At 42.2% G+C, this 27,500-nt stretch overlaps 1 protein-coding gene across 15 annotated transcripts in view; it reads left to right on the forward strand.

Moving 5' to 3' along the window:
* The window catches only part of LOC147026699 (uncharacterized), a 506,204-nt gene that overhangs the window by 303,710 nt on the left and 174,994 nt on the right, over window positions 1–27,500 (forward strand). For all 15 annotated transcript variants that reach the window (XR_015058478.1, XR_015058480.1, XR_015058479.1 and 12 more), the window contains 6 exons: window positions 132–185; window positions 509–553; window positions 674–727; window positions 1,075–1,128; window positions 20,122–20,175; window positions 21,896–21,949. Coding sequence is in view for 12 of the 15 variants with exons in the window: in XM_085882416.1 (XP_085738542.1) it covers window positions 132–185; window positions 509–553; window positions 674–727; window positions 1,075–1,128; window positions 20,122–20,175; window positions 21,896–21,949 (315 nt within the window). In the remaining 3 variants the exon portion in view is untranslated. The remainder of the gene's footprint in view (window positions 1–131; window positions 186–508; window positions 554–673; window positions 728–1,074; window positions 1,129–20,121; window positions 20,176–21,895; window positions 21,950–27,500) is intronic.

The raw sequence follows: 27,500 nt of genomic DNA on the forward strand, positions 1-27,500 counted from the left end.
TGCATACCTCTCGGACATCCTGTCATCCCTTACGGCATACTTACAACAGAATAGCATATTGCTTTGGAAACAATCAACTGAACATCGGAATTTCTACCTAACAGGAACTGATGTTGTTGTTGTCCCAACAGGGTCTGAAGGGGTCGGTGGGACCGGATGGCCCTGAAGGAAAGCTTGGTACACAGGTTCCCATTACCTGTTACTTTTGTGCGCCGAACTTTTCTCATGGACACCAAGCCACATCATCCAGAGCAGATAATTTATTGATTTATTGAGGGACCTTGCATTATTAATATTATTATTATTATTATTATTATTATTATTATCATTTGATAGTAAGATCCCTAAAGTATACTACACTTGTCATACTTTTAGTAGTTGTAATTATTAGGAAAGATAATGGCAAAAAAAAAATAGGAGCTGACATACATTACATGTGTGCAAACTTTGTGAGCATGCATTTTTATTGCTGATTGCAGTTTTTTTTTCTCATTATGTGCATATGTAGGGCCCACCTGGTCGAAAATGTCAACCGGGCAAGCACGGCAAGAAAGTGAGTGTTCAGACAAACCACAGCAGCAGTGCAGTTATTCACACTAAAGTCGTTGTCCTGTTGTGAGCTCATAACCCCCGCTAAAGCACAATTGGAAGTCTAATCTGTTATATTCCACAGGGCCTTCCAGGAAAGCCGGGGCCACGAAGCAACAAGACACCCCCTGGTGAACCAGTAAGTTTGTCTGTCTCTCTCTCTCTCTCTCTCTCTCTCTCTCTCTCTCTCTCTCTCTCTCTCTCTCTCTCTCTCTCTCTCTCTCTCTCTCTCTCTCTCTCTCTCTCTCTGTGTCTCTGTGTCTCTGTGTCTCTGTGTCTCTGTGTCTCTGTGTCTCTGTGTCTCTGTGTCTCTGTGTCTCTGTGTCTCTGTGTCTCTGTGTCTCTGTGTCTCTGTGTCTCTGTGTCTCTGTGTCTCTGTGTCTCTGTCTCTCTCTCTCTTGACGGGGGCTGAAATAGATGGCTTTCACATGAGCTACCTCCCACACTTGGGCTGCAAGAGTAACTGTCCACACCTTGTCTAATTAGGGCCCAAGCGGGACTCCGGGAGAAGACGGTGAGAAAGGCGTCCCAGGAGAGCCGGTATGAACCATGGAGCAACAGCGCTCCCTGTCGGAGTTTATAGTGCCCTTGCACAAAAGTGAATGCATTCTTTCACACATTGTTCTTTTCTCATGTTTCGGTCACGAAAAGGGGCTTTGGCAGGATAGCTCAAAGGCATTGGGCTCACCTAATCTGGATTTTATTCCAGACCAGCCTACAAATTGCATTCCTGCTGCTTTAAGGCAGGAATTTGTGTCAATGAGTGCACTGTCCTTTAAATTAATGTGAATCTGGATGTCCCGTCTGCTAGCATATACTGGTGGACATTGATGAGTCCACTGCGCGTCTAATTGTGTGATGCGTTGTGTGCTGACGCCTCGACCAAATTCTCAGTTCCTGCCCAAATGTGCAGGGTTACGATGTCAACGGCACAGCCAAATCTCAATAATGATAGTGAGACCATCAGGCCATCTTTTTAATTGCCACCAGATTCCAATATGTGTTCACAAAAATAAAGCCCACCCCAATGCAATTATAAATCAGTATATTACTCGATAAATTATTTCCAGAATTTTTTTTCTTTATATAAATTAATTACTGAAGCAGAATAAGCCTGATGTTGCCTTAATGGTTAAGGTGGCTGGCTTAAGATCTCAGTGTTCTTGAGTTCAAGCCCCGGTTTTTATTTTTATTTTTTACAGTGAGTTGACTCTGCCTGTTATCCTTCCAAGGCTGCATACAAATGAATAAATACATTGAAGCAAAACATTTTTTATTTATCATGATAAAATACGCAATTTGGTGTCTGTCTGTATGTCTATCTGTCTGACTCTGGTATATTTTGTCATTACTTATCCAATCTCAACCAAACTTGACAGGATGACTAAGGGTCACACGATGGAAGTTTTAACGACTTCATTTGCCCCCCTCCCCAAGGGTTTTCTTTTCTACCTTTGTCGAAATCCGTGTTAAGGTGTATAGATGGCTTACCATGGCATTTTTCCAAGGCCACTTCTAATAACAAAAGTAACTAGAATGGCACTTAGGAGAGCACGTACCTCCGCCAAGTTGAATAGTTTACGTTTTGTGTCCCACTTATCAGTGAGATCTGGATCTGGACCTGAAACAAAATCTCATCGGTTTGTTTTCGTCACCTCACCAACTCATCCACCGAGTTTTGTCATAACTTGTCCACAACTTTTTTTTAAATGTTGTGCTATATATCGATTTTGGCGCCATACCTCAACGGTGAAGTATCACTCAAAAAATTAAAAAAAATTCTCGTATACAGATCCGGATTCAGATCTTCACCAAAATCTAACTCATTTGTCCTCGTCACACATCCAACCTGCCAACCAAGTTTCGTCCAAATCCATCAATAAGTTTTTGAGATATCCTGCTCACTTACAAACCGACAGGTGTGAAAACGTACCCTCCATCCACCTTCGGTGGCAGAGGTAATAACAACACTGATCATAATAGCACAATATTAATGTTATTACAAAACAATATTAATACTAATAATCATATCCCCTCCCCCCAAGGGGTTTTTCCTCATTGGACAAACGACGTGTTAACGTGTTTAAATAGCTTATCATGGAGTTCCGTGGGGCACCCCTTCCAGAAGTAAAAAATATTATACACCACAAACACGTATGGTTACCGTTTTAAAACATTCACTACTGCTGTTTAACATTAAATTGAAAGGGAGGAAACCCGACGTTCTTGAGGCATTTTTATGCTGATCGCGTATCTCACAGACTAACGGACCCGAGCCAAGATCTCCTCCGATCGATATACCCCAGAGAGGATAATAACTTGACTCTTCCTCCTGCTGCCTTTGGGAACAGGTGCACTTGTGTTTTAAATCTCACAGTATTGTGATCAACACTATGAAACATACTTTCTCGAATCACGAGTCAATAATTCCCACCTACTCCTCGTCATCTTTACAATCTTTCCATTCTTCTGTTTTCACACTCATGGCCGTCCACTCCCCCCACACTATCTTCAATAACCTCCATATTTTCAAACTCACCCCCACAGCTTTTCTATTGACCTTCTCGAACTTCTTATTTTCAATTGAGGGAGTCAATGCAGCTGCTCCTGCACTAACAAAATGAAAGTCGCCATTTAAATCAGTACGTTGTGAAATTATCTTTATCAACCATTAATATCAGCTCAAGCACACACACACACACACACACACACACACACACACACACACACACACACACACACACACACACACACACACACACACACACACACACACACCTGTCCCTCCTTTTTCTCTCACTTGAAAATGTCGCTGATTGATTGTTTAAAATTCCACATCCCTCTGTCAACAGGAAACTCCTGCACTGTACTGCAATAATGCCATTTCACTTGTCACACGTGAGTTTCATATAGCAGCAAAATATTCACACAAAATTACATGATAAAACTAGAAGGGCACTCGGTGGAGCACATCCCTACGCCATGCATTGCCTGATCCACAAGAACATATCGGGGCCCAATAATTATTTGAAATATCATGCTATGTATCATTTTTGGCCCAATCGCTCAATGTTGAGGAATCACTTCAAAAATAGAATAATTCTCGTATCCAAATCCGTATCCAGATCTTCAACAAAGCATAATCAGTTCGTCCTTGTCACACACCCAACCTGTCCACCAAATTTCATCCGAATCCGTCCACGACTTTTTGAGACATCATGCCCACAGACAAACACAGACAGGGGTGAAAACATAACCTCCTTCCACAATCAGCGGCGAAGGTAAATATATCGTTTTTTGATATTAGATTTGAAATGTGGGTTAAAAATTACAATTGTTCACAAAATTGATTGTTTGTCGTTGGGCAAGACGATCCCGACTCAAATATGAAGGGATCACTAACTCTTGGAGCTGCCGAGCACTTTGACCACCAAATGGTCTTCATCTGGAATGTGCTTGAAGACCACTCGGTGATCAAAATGTTGGATCTGAGCCTTTCCTGTGAAATAGCTCTACCAAGTATGTAGCCAGAATTTTCATATTTGGAGGGGGGATGATGTGGGTGGTTGTCCAAGGTGCATTGCTAAGTTTACCCAGTGGGAAGGGATGGAACGTTATTATTCTCAGCAAATTGAACAGAAAAAAAAATCACAGAATAAATTCTTCCTGAGGAATTCCATTTAATTGCCATGTGACTAAGTTTTATAGCCATGGACTGGCATGATATTTTACAGCAGCATTGTTTTCAATTCCAGTTCAGTGGGAGTTTTTTTTTTTAGTTCACAGTTTCATCATGAATGTGAATGAATGCTGGTGTGCTCAACCTTTCTCCTATCATGTGAGCCCTCATAATGTTGTTCAGTCACATGAGTGCATCTGCACTTCTTTCACATTCACATGAGGTTACAGGTGTTCCATACATCCATTGGGACCATACTCTGTGTAGAGCGTTGGTGTTGCCTAAGCAGTCTCCTTGGCTATTGGGCACAATCCTGGATGGGTCACCACTATGATGCAGGATATCAGAAAGCTGGCACTCATTTTGAGGATCTCAGAAGGATAACAACCAGAGTCAACCCCACCTGGTATTAATTCAGGATTAATAGGAGTCAACCCCACTTGGTATTAAAGCCGAGTAGGATTTGAACTCAGGATCCTCGGATTCCACGTCCACCACCGTAACCGTTCAGCCCACACCAAGCATATCACAGGAGTCATGGTGCACCAAAGCTTCAGATAGGTGCTCTACATTAGAGTAGAGTCAACATCAGTATTGCAGTGTTTTACCCCCTCAGTACATGTTTGTTTTTGGACCTTATTTCTGTGGCACTGCATCCCATTTAACCATCTTTCAAACTAATAATCTACAAAATCAGGACTCTGAGGGTTTGATATGTGTTGATAACATCTACGAAGTCAACTTCTCTTGGACACAGCTGACAGTGCAAGCTTCGTTAGTTTTTCACAGGCTTGAGATCGTGATGGACACTTAATATCTGCCTGAGCAATAATGTTATAAAGGAATAGGGCAGCCATACTCCTCCTGTCATATTATTGATGTGTCTCAGCTTGGGTGTTGGTTTTGTGCATCATTCTACGTACAATCACTGGCATGGCGGGCTGAACACCTACGGACTCTGCATTGTGTGATGCCTGCTTGTTGATTCGGTTGAAATGCTGCTCAATGTGTTCATGTTTCCTTTTGTTCATAGATTAGACCTCATCTACAAGGGAGAAGGCATCAAAAATGCTCTTGCTGTTTTACTGTGATTCCTTTCAACTTGGAAAGTGTCGCGTACACCCTCATGAATGTTCCCAACGAATGGGCATCCCGTAGAGAGGAAGCCTTTGACTTTGCTGAGTTGTCCCATCGGGCAGTGTTTACATCATCATCACAAGCTTCATATGTATCTGATATGCTATTACTTCAAGGCCAGTGAGGATTTAAGGACGAGAACCATTAAAGTGGTTGTGGACCTCGTGTTGCTCAACCCACCTTGTACACAGATTCAATACAGCCTTCCATTTCTCCCCCGCAGGAACTTCAGTTTCAGTGATCTTTTATTTATAAAGCCTCATGTTTGTATGTGAGTTTATGAAGAAGCACGTTTCCTTCGATGTCCCTTACATTTTGTACATCAGAGGATTCTTACGGCCATGTGAAATGACGAGGTGAAGTGAATGTGAACTGAAGTCCATTGGTGCTTTTTCTTTCATAAGAGCTTTCATCCTTTTCACTGTGCTCCGCATATTGCTGGCTCCAGCAACTGTCCTTGGAGATTCTCCAGACAGAGTCTCATGGACAGTCTATTCTCAGTCTGTGATGTCATTTAAATTAACCCAACAAGTCACTACCATTTGTTTGATTACTTTCCTTTGCTTCCTCAGTCAATCCGTGTATATATAACTGTATATAATTTCATCTTGTGTCGAAGAAAAATAGAAATGGACAAGGTCATCCTCTACTTAGACAGCTGTGGATGGAGGGTGGTGTGAGGGGGGAAATTAGAAATATACAATTCAAAGCAAATAAAAAAAAAAACATTTTTTGGATTCTATTTTCATATTTTTGTGCTTCACTTTAACAAGCGAAAGAGAAAACTAGAAAGCATCTGAAAATGCAAAGCACGTCCGTGTTCACTTTGCACTCTAAACTTTGACGAAAACAACAGATAAAACTAGAGGGGGAGCACTCGGTAGAGTGCAAAACCTCCTCTGCCAATACTGCTGGGTCACTTAAGTGAACCTGATATCCTATTCATTGTAGGTCAAAACGGATCAGACTCTACTGAGCCACGATTAAATAAACTAAACTAGATCGACGCGCATGTAGAAATGCCCCCAAAAAAACCGAAATTTTTTTGAAAAAAAAGGTGCAAAATTTTATTTTTTTCTCTAACAATTTTTTTTTGGTTGGAAATCACTTAAAACATGAAGAAATGCAAAAAAAATCAAATATTTTTCAAATAAAATCGAAATTTTTTTGAAAAAAAGTTGCAAATTTTTTTTTCTCCAACAAATTTATTTATTTTTGGTTGGAAATCACTTAAAACATGTAGAAATGCAAAAACAAAAATTCAAATATTTCTTCAAAATGGCCGCCATAGCGGCCATATTGGACTTTGGACCAAGTCCAAAATCTAATGGCATGATCCTTGGATCATACCTAATCCCCCCACCAAGTTTTGTCGAAATCCGTCCAGGAGTTTTTCCGAAATACTGTTCACAAACAAACAAACAGACAGGGGTGAAAACAGTAACCTCCGTCCATCTTAGATGGCGGAGGTTAAAAATGTAAAATGTATTAAATGGGGGTCTTCATCTTTCTCATTATAAAGGTTTGCTGAAAATTTGATGACAAAGACTCAAATCTATAAGTGTGTGTGTGTGTGTGTGTGTGTGTGTGTGTGTGTGTGTGTGTGTGTGTGTGTGTGTGTGTGTGTGTGTGTGTGTGTGTGTGTGTGTGTGTGTGTGTGTGTGTGTGTGTGTGTGTGTGTGTGTGTATTTGTGTTCTCCATAAATCCAAAACCATGAAACCTAGTAGCCTGAAACTTTGCATGTATACTAAGGGAACTCTAAGGAAGTGCATGAGTGAAAATTGGGTGTTTGGGTTCATTGAAACACCCCCTTTGAAGATGATTAACGACCTTATTTAACTATATCTTTTATTAGGTGCATGCTCGGTCACTTCTATGCATCCTCGGTCACCTCGCTCTCCTTCGCTGGGGTCTTAATTTGCCATTTTGTTTGGCCTGTTCAGCAATGCCTTGAGTTGGAACAGACCACAATGGTTTATTAATGATAAAGTGCTGAAAATGTTATTTTTCACTTTACTCACTAATATATTCGAAAGGCTCATCCACATACCTCCAAATCACTGTATACACCGCTTTTGTAAGTGCTATCGTTTTCAAGTTGTAAGCTTGGAGTGATTTCAAGGCATTGTACGATGCGGTTTTTCCACGATCAACTCTCACGGACTAATTAAAGTATGTAATCAAAATATAATTTGAGTTTGGAGAATCGGATCACGTGGACTAAATCAATCGAAATCTGGAGTGAAATCGGAAAATTTGAAGAAATCGGTGATGTTTCGTTTTTGTGTGGGTATGTGCCATTACTAATCAGCTTGATATCGCTTGCCAAGCCAGACATTCCTTATCAACCATTTCAATGGACGGCTTGCTTGAGTGCTTAAGCCACTTGCAGAGCACCCTACAGTCGATAGCGGTGCAGTTTGTGTCCCGATCGGGATGTACAGTCGGCAGTTGCTACAAGGTAGAGATACATATGCAACACACGCGGACGTGGCACATATGGGTAGACTTGGATCTGTAAAGTGACTTTCCGTGGGTGTGTGTGCATGCTTGCATGCTTGGTTGTGGGTGCCATGGTGGTAAAGTTTCATCTCGTATCTCGTGGAGGTTTTAACTTTTAATCTCAGCAGTGTACGAGTGGTCACGTTTTCCTTTGTCCTCGTGACTGTTTCTAAAGCAATTGGTTCTTTTATATGACTTGGTTGTGTTTATAAATATTATATGGTTTCTCTTTGTGAATTTCAAAGCAAAATATATTAAATTATGCCAGGATGGGATGGTGGTTATCTCCTCACGTATCCAGATGGTGGTTATCTCTGCATGTATAATTTGTATATGCATGGTGGTTATCTCCATACCTATCTAGACAGTGGTTTTTTCTGCATGGTGGTTATCTCTGAATGTGTTCGGATGGTGGTTATCTCTGAATGTGTTCGGATGGTGGTTATGTCCGGACGGACCCTCCCCTGACACTGCTTTCCCCTTGTTGTGGAATTTTGCCTTTAACCGACTCGGTGTAAATCCTATTACTCAAATTTGCATTACACAATTAATCCGCTGTCCACAACAAAAAGTACATTTCATCAAAGAACTCTTATTTCGTGGTACCACGGAGTCCAAAGCACTGAGATGTAAACATCCCAATGATTTGCACTAAGCTCAGATTACATTTCCTGGCATTTATATGCTTTTGTGGGAGTGGAGGGGTCTGATCAGCATTAGGCAAAAGAACTCCAACTGCAATACGTATTCACTGGGTGAAAGAGAATGACATAATCATGGCAAAAGTTGCAGTGTTATCAAGCAGGTCACTTTGTTTCATAGTAAGACATTCCTTGTATCAACATTTCGGTCAAAAGACTCATGGGTAAAGGGAAACATAACTGACAGCCGATTCGACTACAGCATAAAAATTAAATTTATAAAGCACCAGCAACAATTATAATTGAGAGTACATGAATATAATTATTTTTTTCTTCCACACCCTCCACTCCCCTCACACTGCCTCCCCCTCCCTTCATGCTGCCTTCCCTTTTCCCACCCCTCCTTGCTTCCCTATGCCTCCTCTGTTTCCCTAACTCCTCCCTCCATCACCCCTCTCTCTCCCCCACTCTTTTTCTCCCACCCCATTTCATATACCCGTCATCCAGATGGTGATTATCTCTGGATGTGTTCGGATGGCGGTTATCTCCGGATGTGTCCAGACGGTGGTTATGTCTGGATGGACCCTCCCCTCACACTGCTTTACGTTGACATACCTGGATCATGGTTATATGCCTGGATGGTGGTTATCTCCACATGTATCCATACGATGGTTATCTTCGCACATATCCAGAATGTAGTTATCCATCCATCCATCCATTGGGACCATACACCGTGCAGAGCGTTGGTGCTGCCTAAGCAGTCTCCTTGGCTGTTGAGCACAATCCTGGATGGGTTGTCACTCCAACACAGGATACCAGCAAGCTGGTACTCATTTTGCCGAACTCGGAAGGATGACAGGCAGAGTCAACCCCATCTGGTATTAATTCAACAGCGAAGTGGGATTTGAACTCAGGACCCTGGGATTCCAAACCCACCACGCTAGCCATTAAGCCAACAGCAGGCATACAGATGGTGGTTATCTCCGTACATATCTGGACGGTTATCGCCGCACGTATCCGGACCATGGTTATCTCCAGACATATTCGGACTGTGACTATGTCTGGATAGTAGTCCTCTCCAGCCGTTCAGATGGTGGTTATCGTCGGATGGGTCCATATAGTGGTTATGTCTGGACGGACCCTCCTCTCACACTGCCTTACCTTTCCCTCCCCTACCCTTCCCTCACGCTGTCTTCCCTTGCCCTTCCCTCATGCTGCCTTCCCTTCTCCCACCCCTCCTTGCTCCCCTCATCACTCCCACAGCTCTCCTCGCTCCATCCTCCTTCCTTGCTCCCCACCCCTCTTCGGTCTCCCTCCCTCCTCCCCTCACTCCCTCTCCCTCCTCTCTTCCACCCATCCTTCTTACTCCCTCCTCCCCCTTAATATTGCCGTCAGCAAAGATACGGGTTGTATTTACTGGTGGTAAATAAATAAGGAAACATGGGAGCGATTTCAAAACTCAGCCGTCTCGTGCTGCATGGCCTATTCGTACTTTGTGTGAGTTTACCCTTTAACATCTTGAACCATTTATTAATTGCAGTCTTCTTCACATTCTCGTAACATGTGTTTGTTGAAAATTTGATGACAAAAGTTCAAATGGTTAAAAAGATAAAGTTATGGCTTCACACACACACACACACACACACACACACACACACACACACACACACACACACACACACACACACACACACACACACACACACACACACACACACACACACACACACACACACACACAATGGCAAAACCCATCTCCTCAGCAGCTGACAGGCTAACATGCATATCAAGGATGGCATGGACCCACAGACAATGCCACAACCCATACTGTACAACATCTCCCTGTCTTCACCTCCTTCCGAACTGTGCAGTGAAGTAGAATATAAAAAGAGCCTTAATCATGAACGATTGTGTCATTCTGCGTTGGCGGGCAAGTAGAACAATGGATGGAATCAAGAGAACGTTAAGCAAAGTATGATAATCGCTGTGGGAGGCAAGGAGAAGCTGGTATTTTGTACATGAACCATGTCAGCTTCTCCTTACTTCCCACAACGATTGGCATACTTTTTCATGTACAAGTTCAAGACTCGTGGAAGAGCTATAACATGGAATTGAACAGGGCACAACAGAAAAGAAGGAGCATTAGAGAGAGGGGACAACACAAACAGCAAGGTTGAAGGACAAAACAGAGGGAGACTTGGACAAATAAGGGGTGTGGGGAAGAATGAGGGGTAGAACAGGACTCATGGGGTGAACAAGATGTAGATATCGAAGCAAACTCTTCAGGAGGGAAAAACTAAAAATTTGGAAGGAGGTGGGGTTGATAGAGATTGAAAAGATCATGGTTTTGAATGGGGGAGTGGGGGGGGTGATCTGAGATGGTGGTGAACAGCTGCTTTGAAGACCTGGAGTGAAGAATGTGATTGAAGAGGATGTGGCAGTTGATTCCACAGGTGGGAAAAAAGAGGAACAAATGAGTGGAGGTGAGAAGTGATCCTGGATTTCAGTAGTTTTACCAGACGAGGATGGATTTTGTGACTGGGGGGGGGGGGCGATAGAACATGGAAAGAGCGGAGGGTGCAAGACCAGAAAGGAGATGTAGTACTGTGTCCGAAGCTGAAAAAGAGCTCTATTTTAGGCGATACCCCTACCGGAGGTATAACAAGCTGGGACTGTTCTCGTTTTAACAGTCTGAATCTCTAGTTTTTGAAAAATGGTATTGGAGTTACAGCAACTGTGTACAACATGCTGAATTAACCCCTTGTTTGAGGAAACTTGTGAAAAAAAATGACCTTTTCAATTGTTTGCTTATTTGATGCAATCAGCCCTGTTAATTTTTACCACTGGTGGTTACACCGATGTTGTTGTTCGTCTTTAGGCTGCTCCCGTTCAGGGGTCGCCACAGCGGATCATCCGTTATGATCCACATACTGATTTGGCATAGGTTTTAGGCCGGATGCCCTTCCTGACGCAACCCTGGTCGCCTCTTACGACACAGGGATAAGGATTGGGTTTCGCCATGATTCCGGGCTGCCCTACACCCTCTCATAGCGCGGCCCAGCACAGAGCTCCCATCCTCAAGCAATCCTCTAACCCAAGCCTCTGAGTAGCTGGATTACAGACGCACGCCACTACGTCCGGTGTTGGTGGTTACACCTATGTATTTCATTGAAATAGACATGGAGCAATATATTCTGAGGTTTTAAGCTGTACGGGGTTAAGGGACCAAAAATATACCCAAAACTTGGCAATTTTTCGCAATTTCGACCAAAATGAAACAAATTTTCTTGCATGTGACCAGCACTACATCGTATAACAGTGCCAGACCTGATTTGTTTAAACTGCCTGGATGTCTTATTGATATAAAAAATCTGTTTAAGCATGGGGAAATGGGTATAGCAATGGATAATTAACCCCATGTTTATGACAACGTGTAGAACTGTGCTCATAACACACCTAATTACATTAGCTGTCTTTGTGTCCACCTCCATTTCATCGTCTCCTTCAGGTTTGCTCTCCTGATTTTCAGTCTCTACAAGAACAAGCATTTATTACCATCTAGTCCAGCAAGCAGGCAAGGACACTTCCTCCCACTCAAACAGTTTTTGAGTCAGGTCTCGAACCTCAACTGGAGCAGGTGCCTGAGTTAAAACATCTTCGGAGTGATGCCTCCATCATCACAAGTAGACCAGCCATGGCCAACTGGTTTGATCACTGCTTGGTTTGGGATGTGACTCTCACACCAAATCTGTGTTTGATATTTGGCACAAAGGACATGCTGTTTGACGGAATCCTCCATAGGGGGAAGCATTGATGCTGACTTGTCCGTCGTTGCAGCCATGATATAGTGCAACTCATCAAGGGTATCAACATATTTCCCCTTCTTCCCGTACAAGAGTAGAGCATCGGTGCGAGTTACAGTGACACTGTCATCTAGGTTATCCTCATGGAAGGTCTTTAAATTTGATAGAATGCTGACATTTTTCACCAGTTTAGAATAGGCAGTCTTCTTGCCTATTCTGTTCAATGAGCATGTGGTATCACATCCTGTCAGGGCATGGACAGCTGGGAGACACTCACAAACTGTCAGGCCAAGTTTGTTTGCAATCAGATGTACTGGAATGTAGCGCTCCTTTCTGGAATGTCCATTATACATATACACATGTTGAGTTAATTGTCCTCTGGGGAAGTAGTAGACTAGTAAGATGAAGACATCAGTATCATCGCAACGAATTATGATCCTATCATGGTCCTTTTACGGACTGCAAGCATGCAGGATCATCCGAGTATCGGCTTCCTCCTGGTTACTATAAAGACTTTCAAGGGATGACACACCATATGGGGTAATGGCGTTCACAAGCTTTCCCTCACTGAATCCTCCCGCCAAGATGATTGATTTCCTGTGTGGAATATATTTAGCTGCATGCTGCAAGATGTAACGCGAGATGTAATTAGGAAGGTTTGCCTTATTGACGACTCCTTGCAGAAACATGCGGTAGTTTGGAACTTGTCTGCTCCTCTGGATCTGAGACTACATAAGTAACTGTGAGCCAGAAGAACTTTGTCGCTCTCAAGCTAAACTCCAAGGAAGGGTTCCGAAGAAGCTTCTGTTAGTCTCTGAACCACTTCTGCCAAATCCTTGAACGTTCTGAACTGGTTCTCGTTCAATGATTGAACCATTGCCATGCCATCGATGATTTCAGTGGACGAAGTGGATGCTGGTATCTGTGGCAGCTCTGCTAAAACGTCTGGACAATTGGATTTAAGCCTCTGGACAAGGTCAGCTTTGTTGGTCTTTCTCATCATTCCATCATCATAGAAAAGTGCTGGTGGTACTCAAGCCAGTTAGTACTGGAGGATGTTCCTCATCTCTCCATCATGACTCCTGGAGACTGCCAGAAGCCGACAAAGCAACACCTCCATGTCAATTTTCAGCTTTCGTTCCTTGTCATTTGGGAGGGCTTTCTGCATGTCCACAAATGTTGACATGGTGCACTTCTTTAATGGTTCCCAAAAACTTTTTGTGGACTCATCTCCAAGTCGTTCCTTGACAGTCATCAAAGATAACTTTTCCCCTGTCTGGGATGCTCTTCATTGAATCCTCAACATCTTGTGATGCCATTTGACCTGTGGTGATATTGATTAGACGGCCTGGAACATCATCCAGGTCAGTTGGATCTTGGCACTGACTATAATGGTATTCCTTCATGTCCTTCACATCCTTTCTGTCCTTGTTTGAACGAGAATCCCCTAGCTCTTCATGCAGCTTTCCCTTACTGCCAGAGTTACAAAGTCCCTTGAAAGCCTCTGCATATTCACCCATGATGTGCCGTGTCATAAGCCACCGTAACAATGTGCCTTTGCGCAGAGTGAAACCAATCATGCCTCCCTGGCTCTTTGCCTCGCGATTTATCATTTGTTCCAGAGCTTGATCAGTCGGAACGCAATTGAAGATCCTGGTCGCCGACTTACGCAGAACAAACACTCCCTCCATCATGTGGCAATACATCATTGGCTCTTGTTTTTCTGACTGCTTCATCTCTGCGATGTACACTGGGGTGTATCGGGCATAGTTAATACGCCCAGCAAGGACGAAATATGGGACAGTTTCCATCACAGCTTAAATATGCATGAGGAAGTTTATAATTAATATGTCGGACAAAGAGGTGACTGAATTATAATGATATCACGAGACAATGGATACATTTGGCACAATATGGAATTTCAACTTGTGATCCCAGCATTGCAAGCCATGGACTAATACAATAACAACCATAGCCTAAAAATTAATCCCCAAATCCTAAACATTAATGGACAAAGTGATAAAATTGGAAAAAAATTCTCAATTTCAAACTCTGTCACCTTGTCCAGCCTCATTTTCCAAACTAAAATATTTTATTTGAATTTACGATTTCAAACTTTTCATTATCATTTTAAATATCTAAATAAGGTCATTTTCCAGGATATTATTTTCTATTTTCTAAATAGCCGTGCAAACCTTGTCTTTTTAACTCGATCTTTCCATCTCAGGAATCATACTAGCCACCCAAACAGTATGCGATTTTCCATTGTACATAGGCGTGTCTCATTAAACCATGCCTTATAACTAAGTTTGGCCTTTACAGGAAAATACTCATCAGGCAAACAGAACACTTTGTATCACAATTATGTCCTTTTTTACAATACCAGTGGGCTCAAGTTTTCATTGGTCTTCATGGCCTTGTGGCATACCTGCCTGCTGTACTGCTAGAACATTCGTTTGCCTTTTCATCAAAGCCAGATGAGCTTGGGTCAGGGCAGGGATGATGCTTTCATTGTTATTATTGCCAAATGATACGACTATTATTGTTGTTGTTAATATTATCAGAATTAATTAATATATGCTTTGTTACAATGTGATCATTTTTTAATTTTGTAATTAGAATGCCATGCTGTGGAAGGACCTAATATGCTGCTTTGTACATCTTAACAAGGTGGGTGTTTCAAACATGGGAATTCTTCCGGGTTCTTGGTAGTTAATAAGCCTAATCAACTGAGGAGATCATGATGATCATTTTGGTGTGTCACATTCCACATCAGAAAGCTCCAGTAGACCTCCACATAAAAAAACATGCCATTCTTGCCATGTGGTGATCATAAGTACTAAGTTTGGTGAACTTCTGCCCAAATGTTTAGGAGGAGATAGCGTGATGGATGGGCAGACAGACAGACAGACAGAGCAGATTACAATTTCCCCCGTTCTTTTTTCAAAAAGCGAGGGCATAATAAAAAATAAACCCCGACCCTCTTGTGCAGCGCAGCAGTTAATGGGCTGATGAGTCATATTTATTATTTATACTCGTCGTGACTATGCCCTTTGAAATTTTGACACAATTATTAATGTGTTCTTTATATTCTCATAATATAGGTTTGTTGAAAATTTGATAACACACACACACACACACACACACACACGTGCATGATTGCAATACCACATATACCGCTGTGTGGGTGGATGGGCGAATAATAATAACTAGAACAAAGTCGATGCAGCACCATCGGAAATTCCCACGCTTCCCACCTCCAACAAAGTTAAAAGGTGACAAAAAGCTCCACCGGAAATAACCCAATATCAAATTTTGAGTTTAAATTTATTTTCCCAATTTGACCCCTGCGACCCGAATTCCCCACCCACTGGGGAATGAACCAGGAGTCAAATCCAAAAAATCGTTGCGTATTAATGTCTCGAAATGTTGATTGTACATACAAAGTTTCGGTTTTAAATGTTTAAAAATGTGCCCGTCATCGCATTTTTCAGCATTTGGCCTTTTGACCCTGCCCTGATGTATGTGGCCAAATATGACACTGCTCTTGCACCTTCGTGACACGTGGTGATCGTAACTTCCAATTTTGGTGAATATCTGCCCAACCATTTAGGAGGAGATCAAGTGATGGACAGACAGACAGACAGACAGACAGACAGACAGACAGACAGACAGACAGACAGACAGACAGACAGACAGACAGGCAAGCAGACAGAATGAGATGATTACAATATCCCCCCCCCCCAATTTTTTTTCCAAAAAGCATGGGGATAATGATAATCATATTATAATATAGCTAAGGAATATGCTGCTGCAAAATGGAAGAACACAGTTTGTCTGATTTGGTGATTTTGAGATCCTGTATTTTGTTTGTTCTTTATTCCTGGTGTTGGCTTAGAGGTTGGGGTGGTGGCTTTGGATCCTTGGGGTCCTGAGTTCGATCCCCACTGGTCACTGAATTAACATCAGGGGGGTTGACTCAGCCTGTCATCCTTCCGAGGTCGGCGAAATGAGCACCAGTGTACCAGTAATTATCTCTGCATGTCGAAGGCGACTAAAGGGTGGCGTCAGGAAGGGCATCTGGCCGTAAAAAAAACATTGCTACAAGAAAGGGTACCATGATTGGAGCCCGCAAAAAGCTGACCCCTGCTCAGGATAAAAGGCTTTAAAATAATGTGATGATGATTTTGTTTGTTCAATGCCCCTCATGTGGAGTTTCTGTGTTATTGAGTCCACACGTCTTGGGAATTAATCTTCTCTGAGAGCTATGACGTATATACAGAAATAAAGGAGATATTGTCGATGTGATTTCATGTAAAAGCTGAAATTCAACAAAAATCAATATACTGCACTGTGTTCTTCCATTTTGGGGCAGTGTGGGCACGTATGTATGCTCTGTACCCATTGGTCAGACAGTCGGCTCGACTCCACCCACAATTGTAAGTTTGAAAAAAAAAATCATCCGTCTGCCATTTTGTGAAGGCACATGGGCCTCAGGCATCCAGGATGAGTCCTCAGGCCTCTCATGTCAGCCCATGGCTCAATGCAATTATAATTATCCAAACTATATAAACACAATGTATTCTGCTGTATATGCATATGCATAAGCAGTTGGCACGTTTTGGCTTCGTTATTGTAGCCCAGGTTATTTTGATTATTTTCTGGCAGCGGTATGTTGTGTATACACTGCCCAAATAAAGGGACGAGCAATGTGTGTAATAAATAAAGGTTTTTGTCCATAACTTCGGTTTTAGCCCGAGTTTTCAAAGCTGATTAGTGTGAAAATACAAAATGGTTGCCCGTCATTTTGACAGGCTTTTCTGATAATAATAATAACAATAATAATCATCATAATAATCATAAATTATGAGTTTCCTGACAACTTTGACACAGGAGGAGGCTATAGGCACATCAATGCCTGCACTGTTGTTTCCAACCTATGGTTGTTTGTTCATGCTTAATCCTTTTCAAATTCCAAGCATCAAGCAAGGAAGCAGCACATACAATTTTTACCCTTTTGCAATGATTCGGCCAAGGTGCGAAACATCGACCACCCAGATTCAGAGCGGATGCTCTAACCATAACAATAACAAGGCTGGTAGCATAATGATCTTCCGGCACTTCATTTGTTCACATTTCTGAAGTGCATGCATGGACAATGCTATTGATCCCCTCTCGATATAGAGCATAACAGTGCTCCATTGATTAAAACTGATTATAACTGATCATTGTCTTCTGTGACTCACAAAGGTAACTCTTCATTAAGATGTGATATGGTTGGTGTCAGATATCCCACTGTGGGATTCTTCGTTGTTTGGCACGAGCTTTTATTTTACGCGTACAATGAAGGCTTTTTGAACAGCAAGATGATAGGGAATGGAGATATCATGCTGATAAGTGTGGCAGTGGGGAACTTATAGACGTGGGATGAACACGGTAACATGTGACAGAAAGCAGTAGCCTGCGGCTCGGATGGTGGGTGGAGTGTAAAGGAAAGGGGGGATGTGGGGGTGGTGGATGTCATGCGAGTTGCCATTAAATTTACTGAATATCGAAGTACCCCAAAAATTTAACGTCTCAACACCGAAAGCCTTGTTGAAAATCATTATCTTATTATCTTATATTATATGTTGGGTCGAGACGGACAACATTATGCATTGGTTCTTCGTGATGGATGCTGCAGAGGTTGAGGGGGGTTTCGGTTTTTTCAGCTTGTCAGGGTTCTACTGACTATATTGATACTCAGGTGTCGATGCAAATGACTAAATGAGTGTTTGCTAAACTAGCAAGTTGACCATGCCCACACGGGATTGTAAACAGAGGAGAGATGGAGACGTCAAAAATGGCATCTTCTGTCATCGAGCCAGCAAGCTGGGAGCAACATTTTACATTTATTGCCACATCTGATGCAATTTAAATGCTCTAATGGCGGTGTGCTGCTCCATTTGAAACTGTTCGTTTGATTATATGTCGCTTTTTGATGCCGATAGGGTCCGTTATAAAAAATTTGGATTGGTGTCAAAGCCAGTGACCAATTGCAAATTAATAGTCGGATCCCTTCCGAGTTTTTGTCAATCTATATGTCAATCTTATCTGATCTCGAGAAGTACAAAAATGACAGTTATCTCCTTGGAGTTTCTTTAAACTTTAATTAGAACCTATCGTTTGGTGAATAACTGCTGATTTCTTTTGTTCAAACTGTTCATTTTGGATAAATCTTTCTCTCCCCCCCCCCCCTCCCCATGTGGTTTAACAAGCACAACAGGCATATTCAAAAGCAGTCAGGAATGATTTTGGCACATCCTCTGGGCATCCTTTTATTGTTGAACAAAACTTTGTTGAAGGTTCAAATGCTTGTACTTCATCCTCACTTCTCACATCATCGATAGGAGTTTGACCATCTCCAATGTCTGCATCGATGCTGATAAATTACATTTGTTTGATGTCAGTGGAGAAATAAACACAGAAAGGACACTGACTTGCTCACATCCTCCTGCTTTTAAGATCCAAAAATGAATCGAACCAGATGACCATTTCTGTTGGAGGACTAAATTCTGTATTTCTATTCTTTGAGGAGAAATTTGCTGTGCCCTAAGCTTCAGGATTGTGAACAGATGAGGCAGGAGGAGATGCTGGAAAATCTCATGTCATAACCTTTGAACACTGAACAAACCTAAATTGTTCCACAAGTAAAAAATATTTTCCAAATATCACAATATGCCGCTACAGGGGCTAGCAGGGTGGCCTTGAGGTACACACACTCGCCTCTAAGCTGCCTAGCCTAGGTTCGATTCCTGACCCAGCTATAAACTGTCGCTCAGGTTTTTCACACACAGCGTTATTCATCAATGCATGTGCCATCGGAGGGATGGAGTAACTGGTGTCCCATCTGTTGGAATTAATTGTTGGACGTTTAAGATCCTACGGTGTCTTTCGCAAAGATTAGGCGAGCTGTCGCCGGCACCATGGCCAAATTACAAATTCCTGCCCTAACCGTAGTCGAACATATCAGGCCTAGCCAAGCTTTCATCAGGCCAACCTCGGTCATCCAGGTTGACAACCTCACCCGTGCAGTGATGCCCTCCCATAATCCTAACAAAAGTCGAGGGGGAGGAGGTCAGTTGATAGCATCTGCTCAAGAGGATGTGGAAACATCGTCCGGACTGCCTCATCATGGTCTCCTAAAAGAACTTGCGCCTGTGCGAGGTCCTGCCTCATCAGGGCGAGAACCTGCGTGTGGCATGCGTGCAGGAGGGCAACCAAGACCCCAGGTGACCGTGTCACCATGCGGGCTTTCCAGCCCCGTTCTGACATGGCTATCACCTCAGTTTTCGGAGGTGTTCCAAAATCCATCTCTTTCAACATCTGGACACACATAACATCCTGGCAGCCAAAACAAAGGGCCAAGCTTTCCCCGACCAACCCACAATAACGTGAGAATAATTGTGGCCATTAAAGGAAAAGAATACTGTATCCCACTACAGCTAAAAAGAGATCCCAAAATATAGAATTTTTCAGAAAAATAAATTTGACTTTGATGGTTTCATTTGGCCAATGCAATATTATCAAAACGTTCAAGGGCTGACATAGTTATACCTTGAAAAATAGGTGAAAAAACAATCTGAAGGTGCACAATATAATTCATTTCATTAATTTGCATTTTAATTTGGACCACGTGAGACATACTGAACACACACACCTCTCGTGATAATTGCATCAATTTTCAAAGCTCAATTTGTCATGATTTTTCTGTGTTGTGTTTCCATGCAGGGCATACCTGGCAAGTCAGGCCCTCTTGGACCCATAGGATCTGATGGCCTGCATGTGAGTATCAATTTTTATCCGAATCTGGATACGAGAATTATTTAATTCTTAAAGTAATTTTTCACCATTGAGAGATGGGGCCAAAAACGATATATAGCACGATATCTCAAAAATGTATTGGGTCTGATATGTTCTCATGGATCAGGCATTATGTGGCGGAGATATGCGCTCCACCGAATGCCCTTCTAGTTTCTGACTGTTCTTCCCTCTTTTTAAATTCGACTTGCCACCATTTGATTTTCAACACATAATAAAATAGGAAACATGATTATTGATATTGATTACCAACACTGTAATGATACATTCCCTCAAAAATCATGTTATGTATCATGATGTAAATAATTAAGGAAACAGAGGAAACTAGAACAACAGTCGGAAGAACACACACCTCCACCAGGCTGAACAGTTTACGTTTTGTATCCCACTGAAAGGCCAGATCTGCATCTGAACATTAACCAAAATCTAATCGGCTTGTTCTTGTCGCCGACTCAACTCATCCGTGAAGTTTTGTCATAGCCCTTTCTTAACTTTTTGAATTATCATGTTATATATCGTTTTTGGTCCTGTCTCTCAATCGTGATGAATCATTTGAAAACCTTAAAACATTTTCAGATCCAGATCTGTATCTTCACCAAAATCAATTAAATTCGGCCTTGTCACACACCAAATCCATCCACCAGGGTGCATTCGAATCTGTCCATAACTTTTTGAGATATCCTGCTCACAGACAGACAGACAGACAGACAGACAGACAAACTGGTGAAAACATAACCTCCGTCGAGGTAAAAACAGGTATAAAATGCAAATAACATGTGATAGAGTCGCATCTTATGTCCAAAAATTAAATGCCCCAAGGTGCAGTCATTTGTTGATAAAGTACGTGCACGCTAATTGGTTGTAATGCAAGCATTCAGAAAGTGACACACCTGAAGAAGGACGATACAAGCATAGGTGGTGATACACTGGTGGTGTGGTGAATTTGTGCTGCACATTCACCACTCTACCAGGTGGGAAGGTAAGGAAAATTCACCACACTACCAGGTGGGAAGGGAAGCTCCTGGGAAGGAAATATCACATGACAAGCATGTCAAGAAGTCAGTTTCCACGATGCCATTTTAGTCTTAATTGTCGTAACTTTTCTCCAGGTTATAGCTGAGGCAGAAATTTGTAATTTGACAATTGATCTGCTCTTTTTGAAAGGGTAAGGTGGCTGGATCTTTATGATCATTTATAAATGATATCAGACAGGGCACTTGGATTGCCGCACTTTCCAAAAGTACAGCATACTCTAATTTTGCAATGCTTTGTTTGTGGACTATTTGGGAAGCAGTTTATCGGTGGATTATTTTCACTGAGAATAGACAACTCAAAGGTGAATTTTTGATCTGTCCTTGAACTTGATGTCCTTTGATTTCTGATGGGATATGATGAGATTCTCATCAGATCCCATGATAAATCATTGGAGCTTTTTTTAAAATAATGCATGTCCGAATGCACTTAATATTCAGACTGTTCTCATGGAATATTGTGATCTAATAAGTTATTAAATGGAGGTATTTTATGGACATGCAGTTTGTCTCCTCTTTTCTTTCATTGTGGCATATAAATAATAACAATAAACCGCTGCCTGTATTTTGACCAAAAGAGCTGATTACCAAAAATGATAAGCATCATTAATCTATAAACATGCCCCAGCAGCTTCAATGCCTTCTTTGCTCAGGGTCCTCCTGGTGAAGATGGACCATCTGGACTTCCAGGACCAATTGGTCGTGAGGTGAGAAATATTAGGGTCCTCACTTCAAAGTCTCATGTGCCCACTGCTTCCCAGGAACATGTAACACTGTTTCAGTTGAATCATACCATTGGTCTTGGACACTCAGAGTCTGAAAATGTTTTTGTGGAAGTGGGACTCGGTTGTCTGCCCGTGTAGATTGCCTGTATTCGTGGCTGTTCATCAACATTTTGTTTTTGCATGTTGTCATTTTGCAGAGGATTGCCCACACAGTACTCTGCCAATGCAAACATTTATTTTTCTTCTAATAACTCTGAGTGTATCCAATGACAATGTGACCCACAAGATAGCTTACATGTGTCTTTACACAAAACTGTTAGGAAGCAAAATTCACCAGTCCAAGTTACCATGCGTTTTGTTACATCTTTGTAATTCACATGATAATATTCTGTTGGCACAACAATAATTTCTATTTTTTTTACCTCGACCATATTTGTTTTACATTAAATTAATTGTTTTTGCCACCTTGCACCATTGTGACATCATGTTTGTACCTTGGGATTTGATATTGCATCCATACATGTTAGACAATTGTTGTTATTCTTTTACTGTGAGGAAATAAAAATAAATGGGGTAATCACATGTACGTATATCCTCCTCCAATATCAATAACATGTGGGCACTTGGCTTTACTTCAACTAGTCCAGAGACCGCATCAGTAAGGGAGGTCATGGGATGGGTGGATTCAGTTGGGAATCCCAAGGAATGCCACAATAAGCTGTTTTATTGACATAAAAAAATTATTGTTGGAATTATTAGTTTAAAAAACGAATATTACACATTAGCAGATACTGGGGGGAGGGTGCAAAGGTGTGGGAAATTTTGCTATCGCTTTCCAAGGCAGTTGTTCCTCCAACCAATTAAATGTTCAGAGGCATACCCCTGTTGTGTATGCTCATAATCTGTACTATAGAAAGCCATTCATGTCAGTTTGTGGAAAATGTTACACTTCATACTAATGTCTCTTAATTACATACTATTTGAACGTCAGTTTCACCGTTAAGTCAGTTTCACCGTTAACCCTGCCTATGCTTATTAATTACATACTGTTGGAACATATCTTTCAAACCTTAAGACCCTTTAGACTACTTTGACCCCTTTGGACCCTTCAGACTGTCAGTTAAAAGCTAGGCGATATGACCAGGAAGCATTAGTTGTGGTATTTGTGGATAAGCATTAGTAAATGCCAAAAATGAACGATTAAAATTGACTGTTACGATTAAAATTGATTGATTTAAAAATTTTAAAATGATTAAATTGTTATAAAGTTGTTGTAGTACGAATCGCTGAGTTGTATTACAAACTGTTTGGTGTAATGCCATTATTTTGTTTGTAGATGGCAATATTATACTGTAAACTGCCTGGTGAGATTTGTGAAGATGCTGGAAATTTCTGCGACTAAACTTCCAGTACAGACAAGCTCACATACTGGCATCAAAGAGACTCGGTTTTGTTCATGTTGACTACTGTTGTGATGACTACTGGCAAGTGTAATTGGCAGTTCACTATACAGAAACGACTATTGGATTATGTAGGAAATGTAAAATCATAGCTCGCAGAGCTTGAGCACACATGAAAACACGTATTGCATCAAATTTGGAGAAGCATCCGGTGTTGAGGAATTATGTATTTCTGTGTATGGGAAATTATGCCCATGTGACAGTTCTATGAAGATTGTGAAGCAGGTGCAGTGTCTCCAGGAGTGTTGATGCATCACTGGACTGCTCGTTGCAGTATTGCTTACATATTTTTTTTAAAGTTTTTTTTAATGCAAAAGCACTTCTCCATATACACCATTTTTGGTTTTCACAGCACTTCTCCATTTTCAACGTTTTTAGTTGTCACAGCACTTCTCCATGCAAGACGTTTTTGGTTTTCACAGCACTTCTCCATCTACAACGTTTTTGAGTTTCATAGCACTTCTCCATAAATAACGTTTTTGGTTTTCACAGCATTTCTCCAGAAACAACGTTTCGGTTTTCACAGCATTTCTCCACAAACAACGTTTTTGGCTTTCACAGCACTTCTCCATAAACAATATTTTTTATTTTCACAGCACTTCTCCATAAACAATATTTTTTTATTTTCACAGCACTTCTCCATAAACAATATTTTTGGTTTTCACAGCACTTCTCCATAAACAATATTTTTGGTTTTCACAGCACTTCTCCATCAAGAACGTTTTTGGTTTTCACAGCACTTCTCCATCTACATTTTTGGTTTTCACAGCACTTCTCCATATACAACGTTTTTGGTTTTCACAGCACTTCTTCATCTCCAACGTTTTTGGTTTTCACAGAACTTCTCCATCCACACCATTCTTGTTTTTCACAGCACTTCTCCATAAACAATATTTTTGGTTTTCACAGCACTTCTCCATAAACAATATTTTTGGTTTTCACAGCCCTTCTCCATCAAGAACGTTTTTGGTTTTCACAGCACTTCTTTACATACAACGTTTTTGGTTTTCACAGCACTTCTCCATCTACATTTTTGGTTTTCACAGCACTTCTCCATCTACAACGTTTTTGTTTTTCACAGCACTTCTTCATCTACAACGTTTTTGTTTTTCACAGCACTTCTTCATCTCCAACGGTTTTGGTTTTCACAGCACTTCTCCATCTACATTTTTGGTTTTCACAGCACTTCTCCATATACAACGTTTTTGTTTTTCACAGCACTTCTTCATCTCCAATGTTTTTGATTTTCACACAACTTCTCCAGAAAGAACGATTTTTGATTTTCACAGAACTTCTCCATTTACAACGTTTTTGATTTTCACAGAACTTCTCCATTTACAACGTTTTTGATTTTCACAGCATTTCTCCAGAAACAACTATTTTTGGTTTTCACAGCACTTCTCCATTTACAACGTTTTTTATTTTCACAGAACTTCTCCATTTACGTTTTTGATTTTCACAGCATTTCTCCAGAAACAACTATTTTCGGTTTTCACAGCACTTCTCCATTTACAACGTTTTTGATTTTCACAGCACTTCTCCAGAAACAACTATTTTTGGTTTTCACAGCACTTCTCCATTTACAACGTTTCTGATTTTCACAGCACTTCTCCATTTACAACGTTTTTGATTTTCACAGCACTTCTCCATTTACAACGTTTTTTGATTTTCACAGCACTTCTCCATTTACAACGTTTTTGATTTTCACAGCACTTCTCCATTTACAACGTTTTTGATTTTCACAGCATTTCTCTGTAAACAACGTTTTTGATTTTCACAGCACGTCTCCATTTACAACGTTTTTGATTTTCACACAACTTCTCCAGAAAGAATGATTTTTGATTTTCACAGAACTTCTCCATCCACACCATTCTTGTTTTTCACAGCACTTCTCCATGTTCAACGTTTTAGATTTTCACAGCACTTCACCATCTACATCATTCTTGGTTTTCACAGCACTTCTCCATCTGCACCAGTGTTTCCCAAAATTTTTGAGCGCGACCCAAATCCGGGTGTGGTGAAAATCTCGCGACCCAAGCTTCAATCAGCGTCTTTTTCCACGAAACATAATATCATAATAAAATCAGACAACCAGCGCTAATACATACTATATTAGTGCAAGAGGTGTAATTGCAGCTTCGTCTGCATGATGTCTTCGATGCGGGGCTCGATCTTGCTGAGCGCAATGCGCATGTCGTGGCCGGGGTCGAGGCGATTGCGCACCTTGGTTTTGATGACCGTCAGTGCCGAAAAGCCTTGCTCGCACAGATACATGGTCGCAAACATTCATGACTTCAGCACCGATTATGGGCTTTTCTTTCTTGACCACAGTCCAGAACTCTCCAAGTGACGCTTTGGCGTAGAGTTGTCGATGGAACTCATCGTGATGCAGCTCGAGTAACTCTTCCTGCAGTCCATGGACATCCTCAGACAGGTCGTCAACCTTAGCCTGGAACGGATTCCTGATCCAGTGCTGGGACGCCAGATCTCTGTCCGGGATGTAGCGATCAAACTCGGTGATCAGGTTCTCCAAATGGTTCACGAGGATGGGCTTGATCGCATCGAGCGCTCCAATCTCGTCGTCCTCCCACTCCTCCAAGTACTCGTTCAATGATGGAAACGCTGCTGTTCTTCTGCGCTCCAGTTTCCCCTTCCAGAGCAGCAACTTTTCCTTAAAGGCCGACAGTTTCTCGGAGAGCGTGATGATGTTTTGATCCCTGCCTTGCATGGATGTGTTCAGTTCGTTCACTGAGGCGAAGACGTCGTTGAGGTAGCAGACTTTGGGCATCCAGGGCTTCTCGTGGAACCGGATGGCATGGCGATGGTTCTTTTCGTTGAGGAATATCTGCAGCTCTGTTCGTAGCTCCACTACACGACGCAGGACCTTGCCGTGGGAGAGCCATCTCACACTGGAGTAGAAGAGGAGATGTTGGAATTCAGACCCGAAGTCAACACACATCTTCTCAAACAGGCGAGAGTTCACGGCGCTGGCTTTGACGAAGTTGACAATGGCGACAACCTCCTACATCACTGCCGAAACATCCGGTGACAGATGTTGTGCAGCAAGGTTCTCGCGATGCAAAAGGCAGTAGAAAATTCTGACGTTCGGATTGACTTGCTTGACTCGCGCAGTGAATCCCTGTCAAACACCAAGCATCGCAGGAGCGCCGTCGGTGCACAGGCTGACACAGTTTTCCCAGCTCAGGCCTTCTTCTTGTTGGAAGTTGTCCACGACGTTGAAGATATTGCCGCCAGTTGTCGTCGTTTTCATTGGCGTGCAGAATAGAAATTCTTCCTCGAGGTCCGTCTCACCCTCGTACCTCCCGAAAATCATGAGCTGGGCGTCGTTTCCGACATCTGTCAACTCATCGAGTTGGTAGCTCCATTTTCCCACCTTCTTAATGTGGGCCACCACCTGGTCCTTTATATCTAGCGAAAGGTCGACGATGCGGCTGCGAATCGTGTTGTAGGATAGCGAGATGGACTGCATTTTCTTGGCCGCGTCGTTGCCGCAGACGAGTCTGGCCATGTCCATGGCTGCGTGCTTGACGAGCTGTTCGCCGATCGTGTGCGGCTTCATCTTCCTTGCGATGCGCATCGCGACGAGGTAGGATGCCAGCGTCGCTTGCTTGGTGCTGGATTCGTCGCCGGCTCAAACCGGCTCCGCTTCAGAGCCGCTTCTCGGCGCTCGAAAAACTCACGATCCTTGTTGACGTGCTCCGCGTACTTCGTCGCCAGATGCCTCTTCAGTTTGTTTTCCTTTAACGATTCGTTGGACAGCACTTCGAAGCACAACACGCATTGTGGCTTCACAGAACCACGATCACTGATAGAAGTGAAGCCCACATCCAAAAATGCTTGCTTGTTGGAACGCTTTGCCATCCTGCAAAACGAAATAGGCGACTAGATCAGTCAGTGGAGTCAGTGTCAAGGCTCTGACACAAAACACGCAACGCAATGTGGAGCAGAAAACTGCGCTGCGCAGTCCAGCCAGCAAGGCAGATCACACAAAACAGCGTCTCGACTTGTCGGTCAGCCAATGTGAAGTGACCGGACTGAGTTCGTCACCTCAC

This window comes from Eptatretus burgeri, chromosome 5 (assembly GCF_056783735.1).
Source record: "Eptatretus burgeri isolate ZD-2024b chromosome 5, Ebu_testis_v1, whole genome shotgun sequence".
NCBI classification, from domain to species: domain Eukaryota; kingdom Metazoa; phylum Chordata; class Myxini; order Myxiniformes; family Myxinidae; genus Eptatretus; species Eptatretus burgeri.